This window comes from Struthio camelus, chromosome W (assembly GCF_040807025.1).
Source record: "Struthio camelus isolate bStrCam1 chromosome W, bStrCam1.hap1, whole genome shotgun sequence".
Taxonomy (NCBI): Eukaryota; Metazoa; Chordata; class Aves; order Struthioniformes; family Struthionidae; genus Struthio; species Struthio camelus.
This window is the reverse complement of record NC_090981.1, coordinates 45740389-45759187: the sequence shown is the minus strand read 5'-3', so window position 1 is coordinate 45759187 and position 18799 is coordinate 45740389. Positions and strand designations below refer to the sequence as shown.

Genomic DNA, 18799 nt, shown 5'->3' with positions numbered 1-18799 from the left:
GGGGCTAGAATAGTTGCTTATGCCATGATGGCTTATGCGCCTGGGTGTGATTGTTGTGACACCTGTGCATTCTGTGATATTTTAAAATATCTGCAACTTGTAGCTGTTATTTAAATATCTGTGTGCAAGTAGATGAATGAGGTAGTTATACCTGAACTGAGGTCACTGAGCATCTTGCATGCTGGCAGGCAAACTCCTGAGCTGACTGAGAGGTTAATAGAAAGTAGGTATGTGCTCAGTATCTATATAATTGTAATGCCGAATGCTTAGTTAATACACTCAATTTATTGAGTTTCCTCTCTCCAGTCAAGACAAAAAAAGACTTCTCAAAATAAATACTTTGGAACGTATTTGGTAGCTACGCTGCTCTAATTTTTTCAGTTATTTCAAATTGGAGAAAGAATAGTAAAGCAAAAGCTCTTTGTGATATGCAAAATAGCATGTATTACTTAACTATTACAGAAGCAGTTTTTTTTTTTTTTTTTAACTTTTACATATAACTAGTCCTGAAGTGACTGTGACAGAACAGCCTTCTGCACATTCATATGATTTTTCTTTTATACTGTAGTAAGGTAAAATTATTTTTAACCTTTCTTTTTTTTTTTTTTTTAAACAACATGTGAGTGTTATTTCTGTTTAAATCTTTGGGGTTTTTTGATGATACAGTCTTCACAGGCTGGGAAAAAAATCTGGAATGACCTGAATCCTCTCTGAAGGTAAAGGCCCTCTAATGGAATTTGATCTGAAAAGAGGGACATTTTGAAAATTTTGAACTACACAGTTTATGACTTCATGTATCCTGTTGATTTCAGTGGCTCAATTCATGTGCATAGAGTTAACCTTTACTTTCTGGAGTTATGCACTTCCACATAATAATTAATATTTCTTTATTAGTGTGTTCTAAGACTACTTAGTCTTTTAACCAAGAAAAGCACGTATTTATATTTCTTATAAATAAACACCCCCAAAATTATTTAGTACAGCAGTAAGGTCTGTTTGGTAGAAGTGGTTTTCTGTGTTTGCACAGCAGTCAAGAGGCTCAAATGTGTCTCCTTCAGCTGTAATTCTGTCATGTTTCATATGGTGTGAGCTCGGCTTCTGGTTTGGCAATGCCAATTTTTTGTATATTTGTCAATGAACTTATTTTTAGTTTTCATTTCTAATTGAAATGATAGAATTATCTGATTTTAAGTGTATTTAAAATAGTTTGGACTTTTTTCTACCCAGTATATTTTTTTGTTATTCTAAGTGGGCTTCCAGAAGAGCGGGCTGTTTCCACTTACTCTGACACTGACACAGTTCAAAACTTAATAGCAATTGTTGTTACTCTAATTGTTTACAATATAAGCTTATATATTTTTATGTTCACAAGGATCATGTTTCATGGTAATTACTGTAAAGGGAGAATGTTCATCAAATTGATCATCAGCTTTGATTTAGTTCTTTTGATACGAATGAAAGTATCCTTTGCTGTGCTTTTTTCATATATATTCACGTTTTAAACTGATGTTCGTAAGTTGATCTTACGACTAGGAGAAAAAGCATTCTGTCCTATGCATGTGAGCTGTGAACTGTTAGCATTTATTAGTTGTGTAAATGCACATAGTGTTTTATAGCTTACTTAGAAACATGAGTGGTAATATCTGAAGTTTGTACTCGAAATGCAAATGCTGAACATCAGGCTGAATTCTTAAGGAAGAAAAAAAGCATTTGGCCATTCAGAAATACTCAGAATGGAAGGTAGGCATAGTATGTACTTCATGGCACCTTCGGTAAGCTTAAATATTTTGTATCTGTGCTTTCATAGTGCTGTGATCCTTTCTTGTCCCAAGAAGAGCTACAGTGAAAAAATTGGGATTATGGGAATTAGTATGCTGTGGCTTTGCTAGTCAAGAAGCTAGTTATAGTATAGGCAAAAACTCTTTGCTGACTTGTTCTTTCATAGGATTTCAGCTGGAATAAAGGTCCTGGAAGAAAAAGTAGTGGTTGAATTTTGTTTTACACTTCCAGGAACTAACAGTAGTTGCAGTCTTCAGTTACTTCTGCAGAAGCACATCAAGAGAATTGATTCTACGTGAAGTAGAATCAAAGGTTTTAAGCAAATGTGTCAAGTTTCATTTCTCATGTCTTTGAAGAAGTCTGAACTTAAGACTCTTCCCAGCGTTGCAAGACCTATGTGCGTTTCTGTGCTATTTCGGGCATGCCTACAACTAAAACTCATTGAAACAGAAAGCAGACAGTTGGCTTGCCATTAAACAACAAACGGGAAACTCTAGCATCCACTTTTGGGGCACGTGCTTAAAGTTAGACAGTGTAAATCTGAATGCGATTAGTAGGAATACATATTACTAAGGAACAAACAAATTAATTTAAAGGCAATCTTTGTTTTTAGATGATTTGAGTAAGAAGTTAAAGCCATTGGCTGAGGAAGAAAGAGAATTCATTCTAGACTTGAAGAAGGAGGAGTGTAAAGAAAGAAACTTTGATTATGATGGAAGAATCAATGCGTGGGATCTTCATTATTATATGAACAAAACACAAGAGCTGAAGTACTCCATAGATCAAGAGAAGCTGAAGGAATACTTCCCAATTGAGGCTGTTACAGAAGGCTTATTGAATATCTACCAGGAGCTGCTCGGGCTTGTATTTGAGCAAGTAGAGTGCGCTCATGTTTGGCATGACAGTGTCACTCTTTATACAGTAAAGGACAGTTCAACAGGAGAAACTTTAGGGCAGTTCTATTTGGACCTTTACCCCAGGTAATTATGATTTAGTGTTTTATTTACGTGTTTAAAATGGGATTGGTCTGAGCAGGTTGCTGGAGTGGGCGGAATTAAATGCATTTGGAAGTAAATATTTATCCCCCTGGCAAGACTGTTACTGTGTTCATCATGTTGTCCTCTGGACTGTTTTCAGCTTGTGTGCACTTCCTTAAGGTGCAATATTGCAGAATTTTTAAGCTGAGGCCTCAGTTTTGCTGAGTAAAATACTTGATTTTTTTATTTTTGTTGATATTAGCTCTTTTTTGCTGTAATATAACATTCCTTGCTCACACTCAAGTTTATGAAGCATTCTAACTCTTTGTTCATTTTCTGTAATATGGCTTTCTATCCAGTTGTCCATCATTTTATCTCTGACTTTCCTAGCTGTAATACCTTGTTTGACTTTATTACTTTCATTTCTGTTGAACTGCTACGTCAGTCTGTTCAGATGAATTATAGTCCAATCTGCCAAGTGTTTCTAGCTTTTCCCTGTTCATCTGTAAACATTATAGGTGTATTTTGTACCCCATTGTCCAGATTGCTTAAGAAAACATCAGATAGATTCCTGTTGAACAAACCTTGAAATGTACTTCCAGTTCATCTCTATAGCTCTTCCTTAGCTATCAGAATAATCTGTGCCCTGTCAAAGGAGGAGACTGGACTAATTTGACATGACTTGTTCTCAGCTAGTCCTTGTTGGCTGTTTCTTTAGCAATTTATAAATTGATTGATACCTTTTCTTTTTTTTTTTTGGATATAAATTGATCTAAGGCTTCTCTGGGTAAAAGGAAATTAGGTTGGTTGATATAAAAGTACATAAATTGTTCTTTTAAGATGGGCACTGATTTTCTTCACCTGTTTGTCTGCTCTCCCTTTTCTCCATATCACACATGAATTGCGGAAGATGTTTGTTAATTGGATTTTTCTGACCTAACTACTCGAATTTAGTAGCAAGAGTTTCCAAACAATTTTTCTTTAAACTTTTGGATCACACTTAAAAGGCAGTGAACTGTATTCTTTTATGTCCTATAATGAAGGAAAAGCTACTGCTTCAGAGGATAGAACCTAGTCCTTCCTGTTACAGTGTTTATAAGTTAAAAATAGAATTGACTTCAAAAGTGTATATACTTCTAGGATCTAAATTAAAATCAGATGCTTGTAAATGCTGCTGTCAGTCTTAAAACTGATGTGATTTAAGTACTATTTTTTTCCACTTATGTTCTTGGCATGCTGTGTGATTATCCTAATGAAAAGGTGTCATTTCTTCATGAAGACTTTTAAAGAGACACTGACTCATCGTCCCTGTCCTTGAATAGGCTTCTTATCCTAGTGAGCAGGCTTATGGTTTAAAGGTAGTCTCTGATATGTTTTCTTATCCAGAGAGGGGAAGTATGGGCATGCAGCATGCTTTGGTCTCCAGCCTGGCTGCCTTCTCTCTGATGGCAGCAGAATGATGTCTGTAGCTGCTCTGGTAACCAACTTTACACAACCAGCATCAGATCGCCCCTCATTGCTGCGACATGATGAAGTGAAGACTTACTTCCATGAATTTGGTCATGTAATGCATCAGATATGTGCACAGGTTAGTGATGTTTCTATTCCAGTGTAGGACCTATTTCTTTACCCACTGTCTCAAAGCGAGACAGTCTATAAGTCTATTTTGGTGGTTTCTAATTTCAGTAAATTACCTATGCATTTTTTGGTAATTCTTCAAAGTGGAAGCTTGGTTTTGTTTTTAATTTTCATTTAAAACTACAGCAGTGACTACAGCTTCTGAAAAAGTTTCATAAGAGCATATCCTTTTGCGTTTGTATTTGAGAATACCTGTGACTAGTGAATAGATCCATGTGTAAGGTAAAGACGTGCTCAGTTGTGGCTCCTGTTACAGTGTTTAGAAGGCTTTTTATTGTTCCTAGTCACATGCTATGTACTTGGCAGAAAAAAACAAAAAGGGCTGCTGTCCCCAGCAATGCAAACTGTTTGTAAATCCATATAGTTATGCCTTCACCTCCAGCGTTCTGGCATTTACTACTCCTTTGTGAGCTACCATTCTTGATATCAAAAGCATAAAACAGGTCTTACTTGGGCTATCTTATTTTCTGTTCTCCCTGCTGACACTGGGGATTTTCACTGTGAGCAGGAAGAGCAGAAGCTAGGCTGCAAACGTCACATCAAGACCTCAAAGTTTTAAACTTCCTGTTTTCATTCTTATTGACACTTAAGATTGATTCTTCTAGATGATGATGAATCTTACAGGCCTAATGACAATTTTCTGTTTCGGAGAGGGGGACAAATCTCAATATTCTTTCACCAAAACTGTAAATTTGCATCATTATCCACAAATCCAGCCTTTATGTGGTGCTGCTGTGATCTCCTTTATAAGTAAATATCAAATCATAAAATTTGGGGGAGATACAGTAGATTTTAATTCTTGACCTTGATCCCAGACCCTGGGACTGAAGGGTAAAGAAACAGGGACATGGAAATCCTATGTTAAATCTAGAATTAAACAAACAATGCTCAATCGAAGTTCAGAGCAAAAAGCTAGACGTTTTAATACATTTTTTCATTATTTTCAAAGGTAGAAGTGTAATGATAATTTGATTATCTTCACTCTAAGACAATCATTTCAGAGCTCAGAAGTTAAGAAATAAATTCTGTTCTCTTTCCTCAACTACATAGAAGCTCTTGATAAATGTAACACGTTCAGCTTTCATACAAAATTGAACAGAGTTTAGGTAACCAATGAAAATGCACATGTGTTGCAGAGCCTCTTAAGGGCAGCCCAGCCATCACCTCCGTTAACTTACGTATGTCTTCACTTGCTGTGGAATTGCACATAGGTCAGGGAGACCTGCTTTCAGTTGCCTATCTCACTGCTGAAATAGTCTCTGTGTGTGTAACTACTGTGCTTGCTGCTGCTGTATTTCATGTAAATCATTTGTTGAACTAATAAACACACCTGCAAATAACTTCCCTGCCCCACATAAGCACATCCTGTTCTCTCTCGGATTAGTATGTGCAAAACAATGTTTTGTTTCATATGTTTTGTTTGTTTGTTTTTTTAAGGACAGGTCCTCCAGAGTATGGGGGGGATCTAACTGGGAGGGAATGTATGAGCAGTGAGTGAAGGTTAGCTTTTCGAGAGTGGTACTCCTTGTAAGGTACTGGGAGCTGCAGAAGGTGAGATACCAGGGCAAGGAAGAGATCTGTTTATGGCGTTGGAGAAGGGGAGCTATTCAAGTACCTTACACAAATATCTCAATATTTATGGTTAGTATGGGTCAGTTATGGATGGGTAGATGAGTATATCTGAAGGCCAAGACACTCTTGCACTCCTCCTATCTTTTCCTCTAACCATTTCTATCACCACTGCTTCCCAGCTGTTTCTTCCTAGTTTTTTTTCCTAGCTGGGATTCAGCATGTATAATAGCAAGGGCCAGCCTGTTCCAGCCAAGGATTTGAGTGATCAACTAGTGCATATGAAGGCAAATGTTTTTCTGCCTTTCTGTGCTCTTCTGAAGACATGAGAGGGAGATCCATGCATGTGGCATAGCTGCTAGTTCAGTGCGTGTCCTATGTGATATGTGGTTTTTTTGGTAGCCCTTCAAGAAAACAAATTCAAAAGCTAGTCCTCCTCTGGGCTTCTATTTCTAGTGGAGGAAGGAACCTACGAAGATCCGCAGCTCTTTCAGAGGGCGTTGGGTTAACTGGAAAATTTTTCTTTTATTTTAGCACCTGAATTTGTTTTATTAGAAAGGTGCTGGGAAGGGAAAAGAATAAAAAATGGACTGGCAGGAGAAGGTGGAAGCTATTAGAAGACACGCCTAGAGGGAGACCGGATCATTTGTTTGCATTTGAACATCTGGCTTTCAGAAGTGACCAATTCTTTTCAAAAATGTTTTAGTTTCAGAACATAATCTTACAAAGATTTTTAACTGCACAAAAGTTTTCTTCAAAATTAGTATCCGGGGGGCCTTTTAAACATGAAGGAATTGGCGATAGTACTAAGTGAAATAAAATGAAAAGCTCTGATGTGATTAGCTTACAGAAGGAAGCTTGTTGTATCAGTGGCTGAACATCGGATTTGGAGACTTTTCATTCCTAAAGCTTCCAGGATTCATTTATTTCAGGCCATGTAGCACTGGCTCAACAACTGTTTAATATATTATCTCTGTGTGTGTGTGTCTGTCTTTCTCTCTGCACACATACACACTTTGTGAATGAAAAAGTTGTTAGAGCTTAATAGGTTCAAGTTGGTCAAGTAAAATCTTTGAATCAGTGCATTAGACCTGCAATACAATAAACAGTTTTGAGTGTATAATTGGAGTTTATTTTTTACTTTGATGGGGTAATATAACAAAATTTTGTAACAATTTACAATTTATATCATTGTCATAAGACAGCACTAAAACATTCATATTGTTGTCTAGCCTAAGAGGTAAAAAGATTAGTATTAAGAAAAATTGAATTACCATTTCACACTGATAGAGAATGCACTAAATAATGACTGAATAATCCATTTTGTTGTTCAGTAATAGCCTAAATATCTGAATTTATGCCTTCCTTTCTTCAAAGTTCAATAATTTTTTCTTACTATTGACCTATTGAAATGATTCCTTTTGCTGTGATTAACAATGAAGTTTTGGCATCTGAAAGTTGATATTCTGCTGAAAATCCTATTCTGTTTTTGTTTAATACAATGACTTTCTCTTTTAGACTGATTTTGCTAGGTTTAGTGGAACTAATGTGGAAACGGACTTTGTAGAGGTACCTTCACAAATGTTTGAGAACTGGGTATGGGAAAAAGAACCACTACAACAAATGTCAAGACATTATAAAGATGAGAGCCGTGTTGCAGACACCCTTCTTGAGAAACTTGCTGCCTCTAGACTGGCTAATACAGGTATCTCTTCCTCTGCCAGTGTATATCTATATGTGTATATAGATATATAAAAAATCATAGGAAATGGTCAAGATAATATCCTTTGCAAAACGTAACAGGCCAATTACACTACTTCTGTGTGTATGTTGTCACTGTCAGTGCCATGAAGAATTAAGTGTGCACTACAGTAAAAAAAAAAAAATTAAGTTCATTGCATGAATAGTTCCTGGATTTATTAGCCTGGGTACCACCATTAGTAAAGGCTGTGACGACAGATACTGCTGTATGCAGGAATGGTGGCAGCTCTGGTTTTCCAGGCTATCCAGAGGACTAACATACTCTTATATTTCTCTCCATGTGACTTTTTTTTTTTTTTTAAACCCAGCAACTTTACTCATATAAGACTGGGGGAACAGGGGTGTTATTTTATTTTTCCTTGTTTTTCCAGTTTTCTGGTAGCCCAGGGCAGACACTGTGTGTTAGTACAGGAGCATCAGATTTTCTGAATGTGCCTTCTGCATTTGATTTGCCCATAACGCTTCACGGACATGGACGTTGTTTGCAAGTTCACTAAGCATGCATAACATTGCTCATAAACCCCTTAACTTCTCAAACCAGAGCCATAAGTCCGTGTTCCCCATCTTCCTATAGATACACTGCTTCCCCCGTCTAAGGTCCCACTTCCATTCTCTTTCCGCATCTCATGCCACCTTGCCTGTATCTCCACACCAAGACTGTAATCCCGTGCCATTTCCCCTCATTCTATTATTATTTTGTCTCTCTCACTCCTCTGACCCTGTAATCAAGACTTCCCCAAACTCTTAGTCTTACCTGTTTATGTTACAATTTAGCTCATCAGCATTCAGCTGTTTGCCTCATTCTGCTTCCCTATCCTGAATGAGAAGTACCTGTCCTTGCTGGCTTGTGCAGACATTGTAGCTGCATAAGCATCTTATCTGGGCAAAGGTTCCTATCTTGTACCTTCTTCAAAAAGCAGAGCCTAAAGAAGCAGCAGCAGCAGCAGTTGCTGCTTTTTGAAGTGTCTCAGGTAATAGCAGTAGATATACTACCGCCATCTAAGACTTGAATTAAATTAATTAAATGGTATACTGAAAGTGAGGACAACTGAGAAAATCATTTTAAATACTGAATTTTTACTTTAAAGTGTCTACTTTGATTTTAATCTATGAGGAAAATAATGAAAAGATGGAGTTTATAATGGCAATTCCTTTATTAAAAATAAAGGAAACTTTTGTAACTGAAGAATTCAGAAGAAAATAATAACACAACTCCAAGCTTTTTCTGCAATTAAAATTCTAATAATTCAGGATGTTACTTGAGATCTTTGAATAAAAGGCACTAAAGAAACTCCAGCTACTTTGATGGTAATTAATTGAATGCTGTTATCCAACTAGGTCTTTTAACTCTCCGTCAGATTGTTTTGAGCAAGGTTGATCAGGCACTTCATACAAAGCCGTCTGTTGACCCAGCGGATGAATATGCCAAAAACTGCATGGAGATTCTAGGAATACCTGCAACCCCAGGTATGTTAGCATGAAACTTTTGTATGGCATGTCCAAATGCTTTGATTGCACATATTTTACTTTTCCGATAGTGCTTGTCATAGGAAAAAAAAGTTTTTCGTAAAAGAATCTAGTTCATGAAGCTGAAATAATTATTTTGAAACTTGGGATGATCTTAATGATCTCTTTATTCTAAGGAAGATGAAGGTAAATGTAAAACGTAACCTTTTGCAGATTATATTTTGGAGTGATGTGACATGAATACCTCAACAGGGTCTACCTTAAATGTTCTGTCTCATCTGCGTCAGATTTGTAACTGGCCTAAAATGGGAAACTGGGTTTCCTTTGTAGGCAGTGGAGTATGGTTGACACCTCTAGAGGCATGCTCAGACCCTTTTGTTAGAAGTTTCAGATTAGTTGATACAGATGCCTTACTTTTTTTTCTGTAGCTGAAGTACTATATTCACCAAATAAATTTCATTGAAATACATTAATGTTAATCTACTTTTTAAGGAACAAACATGCCAGCTACTTTTGGACATCTGGCAGGTGGTTATGATGGCCAGTACTATGGATACCTGTGGAGTGAAGTGTTTTCTATGGACATTTTTTATAGCTGCTTTAAAGAGGAGGGAATAATGAATCCAAAGGTAGGTGCTGAGTACTTTTTACATAAGAGTTTAGTTGCCCCTTTTCTCCAGATTTATTGCAGTCAGCATGATCCATAGGTTTAATGTCTCAAGTACTACTTTTGCATCTCTGAAATTCAGAAGAACAAAAAAAGAAGGTGTGTAAGTAACTTAATTGTTTTAGAAAACCACCTGGAAATTTCCAGGCGCATTTGGATTTAATATTCTTACATAAGATCAAATATTTACAATTATTTTATGACACTTAATCCATATTTTCTGTCTTACATTGAGCAATGCCTTCGTCTTTAATTTTGTGCCGAGAACCATGCTCTTCCACTGCAAGAGCAGATGCGTATTATTCTGCTGTGAAAGCTGTATGATAATTGTGGTCTAGTTCCATGATAATACCTCAAGTGTGTGGTGTTTTTATGTAGTTGTAATTTAGAAAACTGGATTTGAGCTTCTTCTTTCACAGCACAGCATAACTCACTATCTTTTACTTCTTTAATTTTTCTCTCAAATGGCTTTCAAGGTTTAAATTGTTGATGGGTTCTAGATTTACTGGTGTTTTTACCCCTGTGTAATCCTTTGACCTCTCTTGCCCCCAGCAGAAAGGAAGGTTGGTTAGTGATGTAGTTAGTAGCCCTGCCAGTTCCGGTGATCTTTTTTTGTTTCTCAGAAATGATAGTATTAGACTTGTGACTGGAGATGCTGCAGCTCTATAATGGGAAAGATCTTTGGGTGTTCCTGTCCCTCTCACCTGTCTTCTGTAGTTTAGCAGGCAGTACTAGCCCTTCCCTCCCTCTATCCAGTCACAGTGTACAAGGGAGAAGTAGAGGAGAGAGAGTAGAAAGTGCTCGTCTTCCCTGTTCCTCTCCTAGAATTTGCCTTCATTCCTCTCTTTCTTTATCACAGCAACCAAAACTCCTAGAAACAAAACAAGATTAATCCTTGACCTGGACAAAGAGAGGAGTCTCAAGAGGAGATGGGGTAGGGACCAGATAACTGAGGTAGTGATTAGGCCAATGAGTGTTGTGGGAAAAGGGTTTTTATGAGGAAGGAAGTAAACTGAAGAGTTTGAGCGGAGATGACAACATTTGGAGGTCAAGGTTGATTTTGAAGTTCTAGGGGTTCATGACAGGTACATGTGAGGGTAAAGCGCTCTTGCTTATTAGACCAAAGTATCGTATCCCAGTAATTTTAGGAATGTTGTCACTCATAGAGAAGGAAAGAAGAAATGTCAAGTTAAATAAGTGAATAAAATTTAAGAAACTTTTAAGAAAAATGCTGTTGATACAGATGTTCAAAAATATATTTTGGGAGTGGTTAGACTTACTATCTTTCAAACTGCTTGCAATTGGGAGAGATGGAGTGGGATGCCAGTGCTGGACCTGTGGACTTTTGTGTGCCTTCCCTGTTTTGGCACACGTGCACAAACACCCACATGCACACACACATACACTCCCCCTCCAGTGTCATCACAGACTTCTTTCCCGTTATCTTTACTCCCTTCCCTGAGAACTCTTTTCTGAGTGATTGTGTAGTCAAAACTCCAAGCTACGTTTTCCAGAATTGGTCTGTGACTTCTATTTCTCCTTAGGGATGAAAGTGCCCTTTATTCTGATTTTTCTGTAGGTTTTTGTTTTTGTTTTTCTCTCTCTTTGTACAGAGGACTTTGAGAATTAATTTAATTGTGCTAGGAGCAAGTGGATATTTACTATATTTCAGCTAAAAGGCTACTTGTGCCTCTTTTAATGTGAAACCTGCTGTCCCAGCCAAGAAGCGAGGAAGAAAAATGGATATTCTAGTGTGTATGCCATGTATATGTGTGTGTGTGTCTGTCTGTGTGTCTCACAGACAGACTGACAGATAGACAAACACACACACACGCATGCACGCTCACTCTCTGTCTGCTTGGGTGCTCATGTAACTCCCTCTTCAGAGCAATACAATCTTCTCAAATCTGTTGTCTTTTTAACCTGTTGTTCTTTACTTCCATTCCCTGCAAGCATAATAGAGTTCTCTAGGATGGGACAAATAATCTTTTATAAACAGATACTAGATACCAGTATGTTTTTTGTATTTATTCATATTTCATTGTATTTAGATTTAGACTCGTTTTCAGAACAGCAGGAACGGAAAACGGTTACGGTATCATGACTAGTGTTTTTAGAAATTTGGTTTACCTCTTCCTGTTAGAATAAAACTTCTTCCTGTTTTCAGTAAGAGATACAGAAATTAGTTTGAGACTGTGTCTGTAACAGTTCTTCAGCAAACACTTAACTCTGTAACTTCCTTAACTGTCAAACTCGTCAATTCAAGTGCATTGTCTGAAGTTACCTCTGGTCTCCCTAGAACTGGGTGAGATGCTGTCTCTGTAGAGAAAGGCTCGTTTTACAAACTCCAAAGATTCAGTTTTATTCAGATAATTAAAAGGAACAATTTCTTCATTTGTGTTAACGTTCGGGAAACTAGCACGATCGGCAATATATAAGCAACGCTTAAGTGATTTTTTTTTTTTTGTTTCATTTTAGTTTTTCCAGCTGTTCATTCTGATGATGCAACCGGTAATGCAATTAATTAAGTTTTGGAAATCTGTTAGTTAAAGGACCTACGCCTGTTTTGCACTGCAGCTATCAGGAAGCTCTGTAGTCCTATAATCTCATAGCTTTGAGGTGGGGGAAGTGTATATGTGTATATACAATGACTAAAAGGAAGAACCTTGTTTTCTTCAATACAAAAAAATAAAGGAAATAGGACTTCTGCCTGCAAAATAATTTCTCATTGATATTCATGTCTCAAAGGCCCAAAATAGTTCAGGTACATTCTTTGAAGTACAATCTCTTGTTAAGAAAGACCTCATATTTTACTGTTGTCTCAAACTCTTGGTTCATTCTTTTTAAAGGCACTCATTTCTTCTGAAGTAATGTTTCTTCCTGAAAATATGAAATATGAATTGTGTTTCCATTACTTTAAGATACTTTGATAGAGAAGTTAGATATGTTTACGCGTATAGTATGTGTATGTGTGCCGTGTTATTCCACAGTACTATAGATAGGAGAACTGTTTTCTGTTGTCCAAAGAGAGACTAGAGAAAAAGGAATTATGAATTAAGAGAGTATAGCTGTTATGTTCCCTTTCGCTGGCTGTTAGTCCTGGGGGTAAACCATTACAGAAGACTGTGTGGGTGAGCTACCCCTGGAATGTCTGCCAAAAACTAGGCACATTATGTGATTGTAACTTCCAAAACTGTGCAGAACCACAAGAAAAAGGATTCTTCTTAGAGAATAGGTTAAACTTGTGCTGTCTTGAGCCTTATACTTGTGGTATACTCTGGATTTGATTTTTAAGTAAATGTGGAAGAGAAGCAGTTTTATCTTCTGTAGGTTTTTAAATACACAACAAATACCGAGAAGAGGCAGTTTGCAAGATAAGAAATACTAACATTCTGCTTTACCTTTTATCAGGCTGGGATGAAATACAGAAACCTTATTTTGAAACCTGGAGGATCTTTGGATGGGATGGATATGCTTCAAAATTTCTTGGAGCGTAAACCAAGCCAGAGAGCTTTCCTATTGAGTAAGGGTTTGTGTGTTCAGTAAAATTATGTTTCCTTTGTAGTAGCACATGATTATGAAATGAGCTGGAAATGTCAGTGTATTTCACATCTTACTGTGTATCATTCTAGGTCACTTGGGTCACATTTTGATGATTTTTTTCTAATTGTATAAGTAATGTGACTTTTTAATTGCAAAGGGCTGCAAAATTCAACACATGGGAAACAATTCTGAGATGTGCAGAAGCTGAGAAATGTGGATGGTAATTTATATGTGAATTGTTATGAAATAATGCTAATCAATATGGGGAGTTGCTGTCCTGTATCTCTTTTTATAGATGCGTTTAAAGTATGTCTTGTGAACAAATTTTAAACTTGGGGGGATGAGTGGGAAGGACACTACTAGCAATAAAAGAAACAGATGCATTTTTATTCTGTGTTCTTCTATTGTATTGATGGCTCACAAATGTATGTTTGGGAGAGATGTGTTTGTTTTCATCATGTTTTGGGTTCAGTCTAATTTCCTGATAAATTTCAAGACTGAGAGCCTTCTCCCAAACAGCTTTACAGCTGAGAGACTTGTGTGATACCTTTATATTTTGTTCTGATGCATGTTATATTCTTGTATTATTTATGAAACTATACTATATAACTAAAACCAAAAAAGATTAATGTGAACTACCCTTTTATTCCCTTCATTGAAGAGAAACAGGTAAAATCTATGAGCCTGGCACTTCTACCACTACTTTCTTTTTTTTGTTGATTATTACTAGTCAGAGCTTTTGTTTTCCAAATTATACCAACACTGGCAATCGCTAACAAGTCATACCTGAACAATTATTAATGGTTTCAGTTGGTCTGTGAAGTATTTTGGAAAAAAAAATACCTACACACACAAACACACACATATGCACTGTATATGTATAAGCACATGCATGCACGCGTGCACACACATACGTATATATATTTTTTATATATATATATATATATATAAATATGTGTAAGAGAGAAGAGGAGGACTATCTCCCCAGTGTGAATAGTAAAAGTCAATTATTTTTACTGGTCCTAGCCAGTGTGGTATGCAGAGGTATCACAAAAAAAGCTTCAGAGATTTAATGATTTCAGCTGTTTGAGTGTGAAAGTAATCCAGTAATTATTTTATAGCTTTTCTGAAAGATCAGGGAAAATATCTTACAAGCCAGTTCTACATCACCCAAATAAAAATGCTCATCCAAGTGCACTATTCTTGTGTTTAGATATCATACCTTGTTTTGGTAGTACAACATTCATAAGAACAAAACTTTAATTTGGTTACTAATTAGCTTTTCTTAGACATTTGAACCATAGCTGTAAATATGGTTGGTATTTTATTTGTTGGTTCAACCACAAAATAAGACGATATGCCCGGTCAATTCAAAAAACTTTTTCCTCTGTTTCTAGCAGAAGAAAACTGAAAACATTCACTTGAGGTCAAATCTCCATGTTTCAGGGAAAAAAAACTTGTGAATCTTACCTTGAAACTTTTTTTTTTCTTTAAAGCATTTCTACTGGGGAAAAAAGAGAGAGAACTTTTTGTTTCCTCTTGGGCTTTTATTCCAAAATGGAAAATTTGATAGGACATATTTTTGAACTACACTGGTTATAAATGTGAGGAAACTTAAAAGCTTATAGCCAAGACATATAAACCATTTAGTTTTACCACACCACATAAGTAAGTGAATTCTAACTCTTGCAGTTGGTTACAGTTTTAGACCCCAGTTCTGCTGGAGTCATGAAAATATCATACATGAAAGTCACATAAGTGGGAACCTCTTGAGCAGTAAGTATTCAAAAGAACCACTCTACAGGAAAGCTAAGGAGACTGATTCTTTTTGCAGAATGGATGCAAGATAAATCGTGTGAATTTTGCCTACGTTAATTTCCATTACGTTCTGACTGGATTTGGAAGTATTTTGCTTGCTTTCTTTTTAAACAGCTATTTAAATTATTGTGATCCTGTCTTATCAGAGGGTTTTTTTTTTCCCCTTTCACACTATGATGGTAGTTTTGATGATCTAAAATGTTGCCAAAAGCTGCTAAGCGATACTTTCCAAAAAAAATCTTCAAATCTAAGCAATGTAAGTATTATCAAGAAGCAAAATGTGGCCTGTCTTTTACAGTTGCTAGGCAAATTTCCACATGAGGGAGACTTTTCTCTGCATAAACCAGAAGTCTTAGGTTAAACTAGATAACTTGCAAATGCAGTAATCATAAACAAAAGTATGTCATGATAATATTTAAAAGTTAGGCTTAGGACAGTATTGATGGTAATGATTGTAATTTAATTGACTAGGTATGTATTTTCCATGCGCTTTACCATATGCATGTTATGCAGTAAATTGTAACTGAGAAAACTGCAGGAATATGTCTGCTGTTACATGCCTTTAAAAATGCCCACATGAATGTATAGACTTATATTAGCATCAGCTGGATAGCCTTGTGTGTAGGGAGAAGAGAAACATAAACCGTATTGTGCACCACAAATAAGTGTTACAATGTATACCTGTCTCAAGGATATTTTGCAGTTAGTTTTTATTGAAGCCAGCTCCCTCAGTCTGCATCAGAGAGTAACTAAACGGGATCATGTTATGCCGAAAACCGCACTCAAGGCAGAAGGTTAATTGGTAATGTTGTGAGGTGCTTTCAAAACGCATCAAACTTGTCTGCTGATTTTTATACCAGCTTCTTGGAGCCTATGAATCAAGTTCAAGTTCGTTCTCATTCCTTATTGCAAAGACCTGATCTTGGAATGAAAAAGATAATCTAGATGAAGACATCTTTTCTGTTCTTGCACAACGAAACTTTCCATTGGAGGCATGAAGCTTGTCTGTATAGGAAACAAGCTTATTCTGACACTGTTCCAAGGCTGTGAAATAAAATCCCCCAAGAAAATAAGGAAACCTGATTATAGTCGTATGTTTTAGAAACAGGAGCTAATTGCCTTGACGCTGCACAGAAACAATCACATTCATTTAAATGTGCCAAAAGCTAGTTACCTGGCAAAAGCAGCCTGTTTCAGGGTTTGTAAATCCATGCTTCAATTCAAATTCAAAACTTCTGAAACCTGTATTTATTCCACCCTAACTTTGTGTTCACTGTAGTAAAGAAATGAAAAAGTTGGTTTAATTTGTAATCTTAGTCTGTAACATACTGTTGCCTTCTCAAGTTAGTAATGTATTTATTTCTTTAAATTTCATTGTATTTGCGATTAACTTTTTCCTGCACCAGAAACTCAAATTGGACTTTGGCTGACTTCACAACAAAAGCTTCAAATTAAAGGGAAAGGATAAAACTGGAGACTCAAGAGAGGGGTAACTTGGGAAGTGGTTAATGGCTAATGGCTTTCTAGGCATTCTGCTGCTCCACTGCAAAAGACAGAAAGGGTTGGGCATGCAATGGAGTCACGAGATGGCTAGGTGATGGCCACAGCAGTCCCTGCTGCTGGTCATCTGATGTAGGTCCAGCATGTAGGCTGCCTCTGGATTGCTTTCAAGCCATATGGTCAAATCTGAATAGTAAAAAGACTAAATGAAAGGTTTAAATTTTGTTGTAACTGAAGAAAGCCTTGAACTTCTCTGTGCCTTGGAGGCTCTCAGTTAATATGCTGACTCAATAAAGGGAACTGTAAGGCTTAGAGTCCATGTTTGCAGAGATCAAGTGGAATATTTACTCTGTCACTTGAGCTTCTAATGCTATTACAATTAATTTTCCTGTACAAATAGTTCTGTCGTATATTAGTATGTAATATGACATGTACTTCATGGTGGGGAGGGGAGGAGGAGCAAAACCTTGCTCATTTTAATCAGTGATCAGGGTCAACCAGGTTCTGATCTTGTTTGTCACAGAATTGTATTAAGCCCTGTTTTAACAGCTCATCAGACAGCAAATAATTCTAATGTTTACAGTCATTTGGTGTAGCGGAAGTAAAAGTACTGCAAGAGGAAGCGAATCACAAGGTCAGAATCTCTGCTTCCCCTCTGAAAAACTGAACCATTTCCAAATGCATTTAGAAATGGTGGGTAGTAGCTGAGTTAAATGGAGATTTCCTGGAGGGATTTTCCAGAAGTGTAGAGCTGGTTACATAGGGCATGGTAAGGACAGAGCTGGGAGCTGGAGATGTGGTGAGTGGGAGTTGCATATCTAGAGGTGTGGAGGACCGAACTGATTACTGAAGGGATTAGAGAGGCTAGATGTCAAGAGTAGGGTTATGTGGTAGCTCATATCGAAGGAAAAGGGAGGAAAGCAGTTGGTGGAAGGATGAAACTGGAGTGAGGCATTTTCATAATGGTTGTAGAAGGGTTGGGGTGAATGTCATTGTTAAAAATAGCAGAAAAAAACCCAGTAGCTCAATGCATACTGATTTATGAAAGGCTACTGAATGCTTGTTATTATTTTACAAATTAAAAACGGCACATATTTATCCTTGGATAGATATAGATCCTTATCTTTTCATTAACATGCCAAGGAACATGAGATTACGCACCAGTATATTGCTTGACTACTTCTGCTTCTTCCTGGCAGCTGGATATTATTTCTTATTTCACCATCCTCTACTTCATGAATATATGCTAAACAATATTTTCCTGTTGTGGAAAGAAAAAATGTGATGTTATTGGGAAGTTCAATTTATGGGGCTGGAAATCCCTAATCATCATTGGCAATTGTAAAAAGTATAGATGATAGAAAAGAAATGGCACTAAGCAACAAATAATCTATTTTGGACCTAACTAGGATAGATAAAGATGAATTAATTGCTGAATTGGAAGTTGACGGTTGCCTAGAAACCAATACTTATGACCTAATTTTGTTCAGCATTGATTAACAGAACAGACCGAACCAATACTTGCTCACACTATACTGCTGATGAATTAAAAGGGCTAAATATAACATTGCTAAGGAGACCAATGAGTAAAATTAATTGGAAGAAAAAACGTGAATGAGAAGTGGTAGGACTTTAGAAATTAAATGGCCAAAAAATCCCACGATTTCACAACTTAAAAACAGTTCTGCCTAAGAACTGATCCGTTTACCAATAAAAACGGCTGTTAGAAATAAATGAATCAGAAGTGGGGATCAGGAGTAGGAAATAAATATAAAATGAGAAATTGTGAAGTGTCAAAAAATTATAAAGGAAGGTAAGGGCATCAAGAAAAAAACTAAGAATGAAAGGTTTATGGTCAATAAGATGTAGCAGTTAATATAGTAAGAATCAGAAAAAATCCCCTTTGTCTTACAGACACTGTACTAGATGGAGATGCTAATATTGTTAATGACAAACAAGACAATTTTTCATTTACTGTTTCTCTTCTGCATTTAGAAAGAAGCAACATGATGTAATCATATCATATGAGAACAATCTGGTACTTTCCTGTGCATTATGAAGTGAGGAGGATATTAAGCAA

General features: G+C 36.6%; 1 protein-coding gene across 3 annotated transcripts in view; it reads left to right on the top strand.

Annotated features, from left to right (window-relative positions):
- Positions 1-14030, top strand: part of LOC138064024 (neurolysin, mitochondrial-like) — a 46057-nt gene extending 32027 nt beyond the window's left edge. For all 3 annotated transcript variants that reach the window (XM_068924555.1, XM_068924554.1, XM_068924553.1), the window contains exons 8-13: positions 2393-2759; positions 4143-4344; positions 7482-7668; positions 9063-9191; positions 9684-9820; positions 13270-14030. In XM_068924555.1, coding sequence (XP_068780656.1) covers positions 2393-2759; positions 4143-4344; positions 7482-7668; positions 9063-9191; positions 9684-9820; positions 13270-13404 — 1157 coding nt within the window. In that variant the 3' untranslated portion in view covers positions 13405-14030. The remainder of the gene's footprint in view (positions 1-2392; positions 2760-4142; positions 4345-7481; positions 7669-9062; positions 9192-9683; positions 9821-13269) is intronic.
- Positions 14031-18799: the final 4769 nt, after the last annotated feature.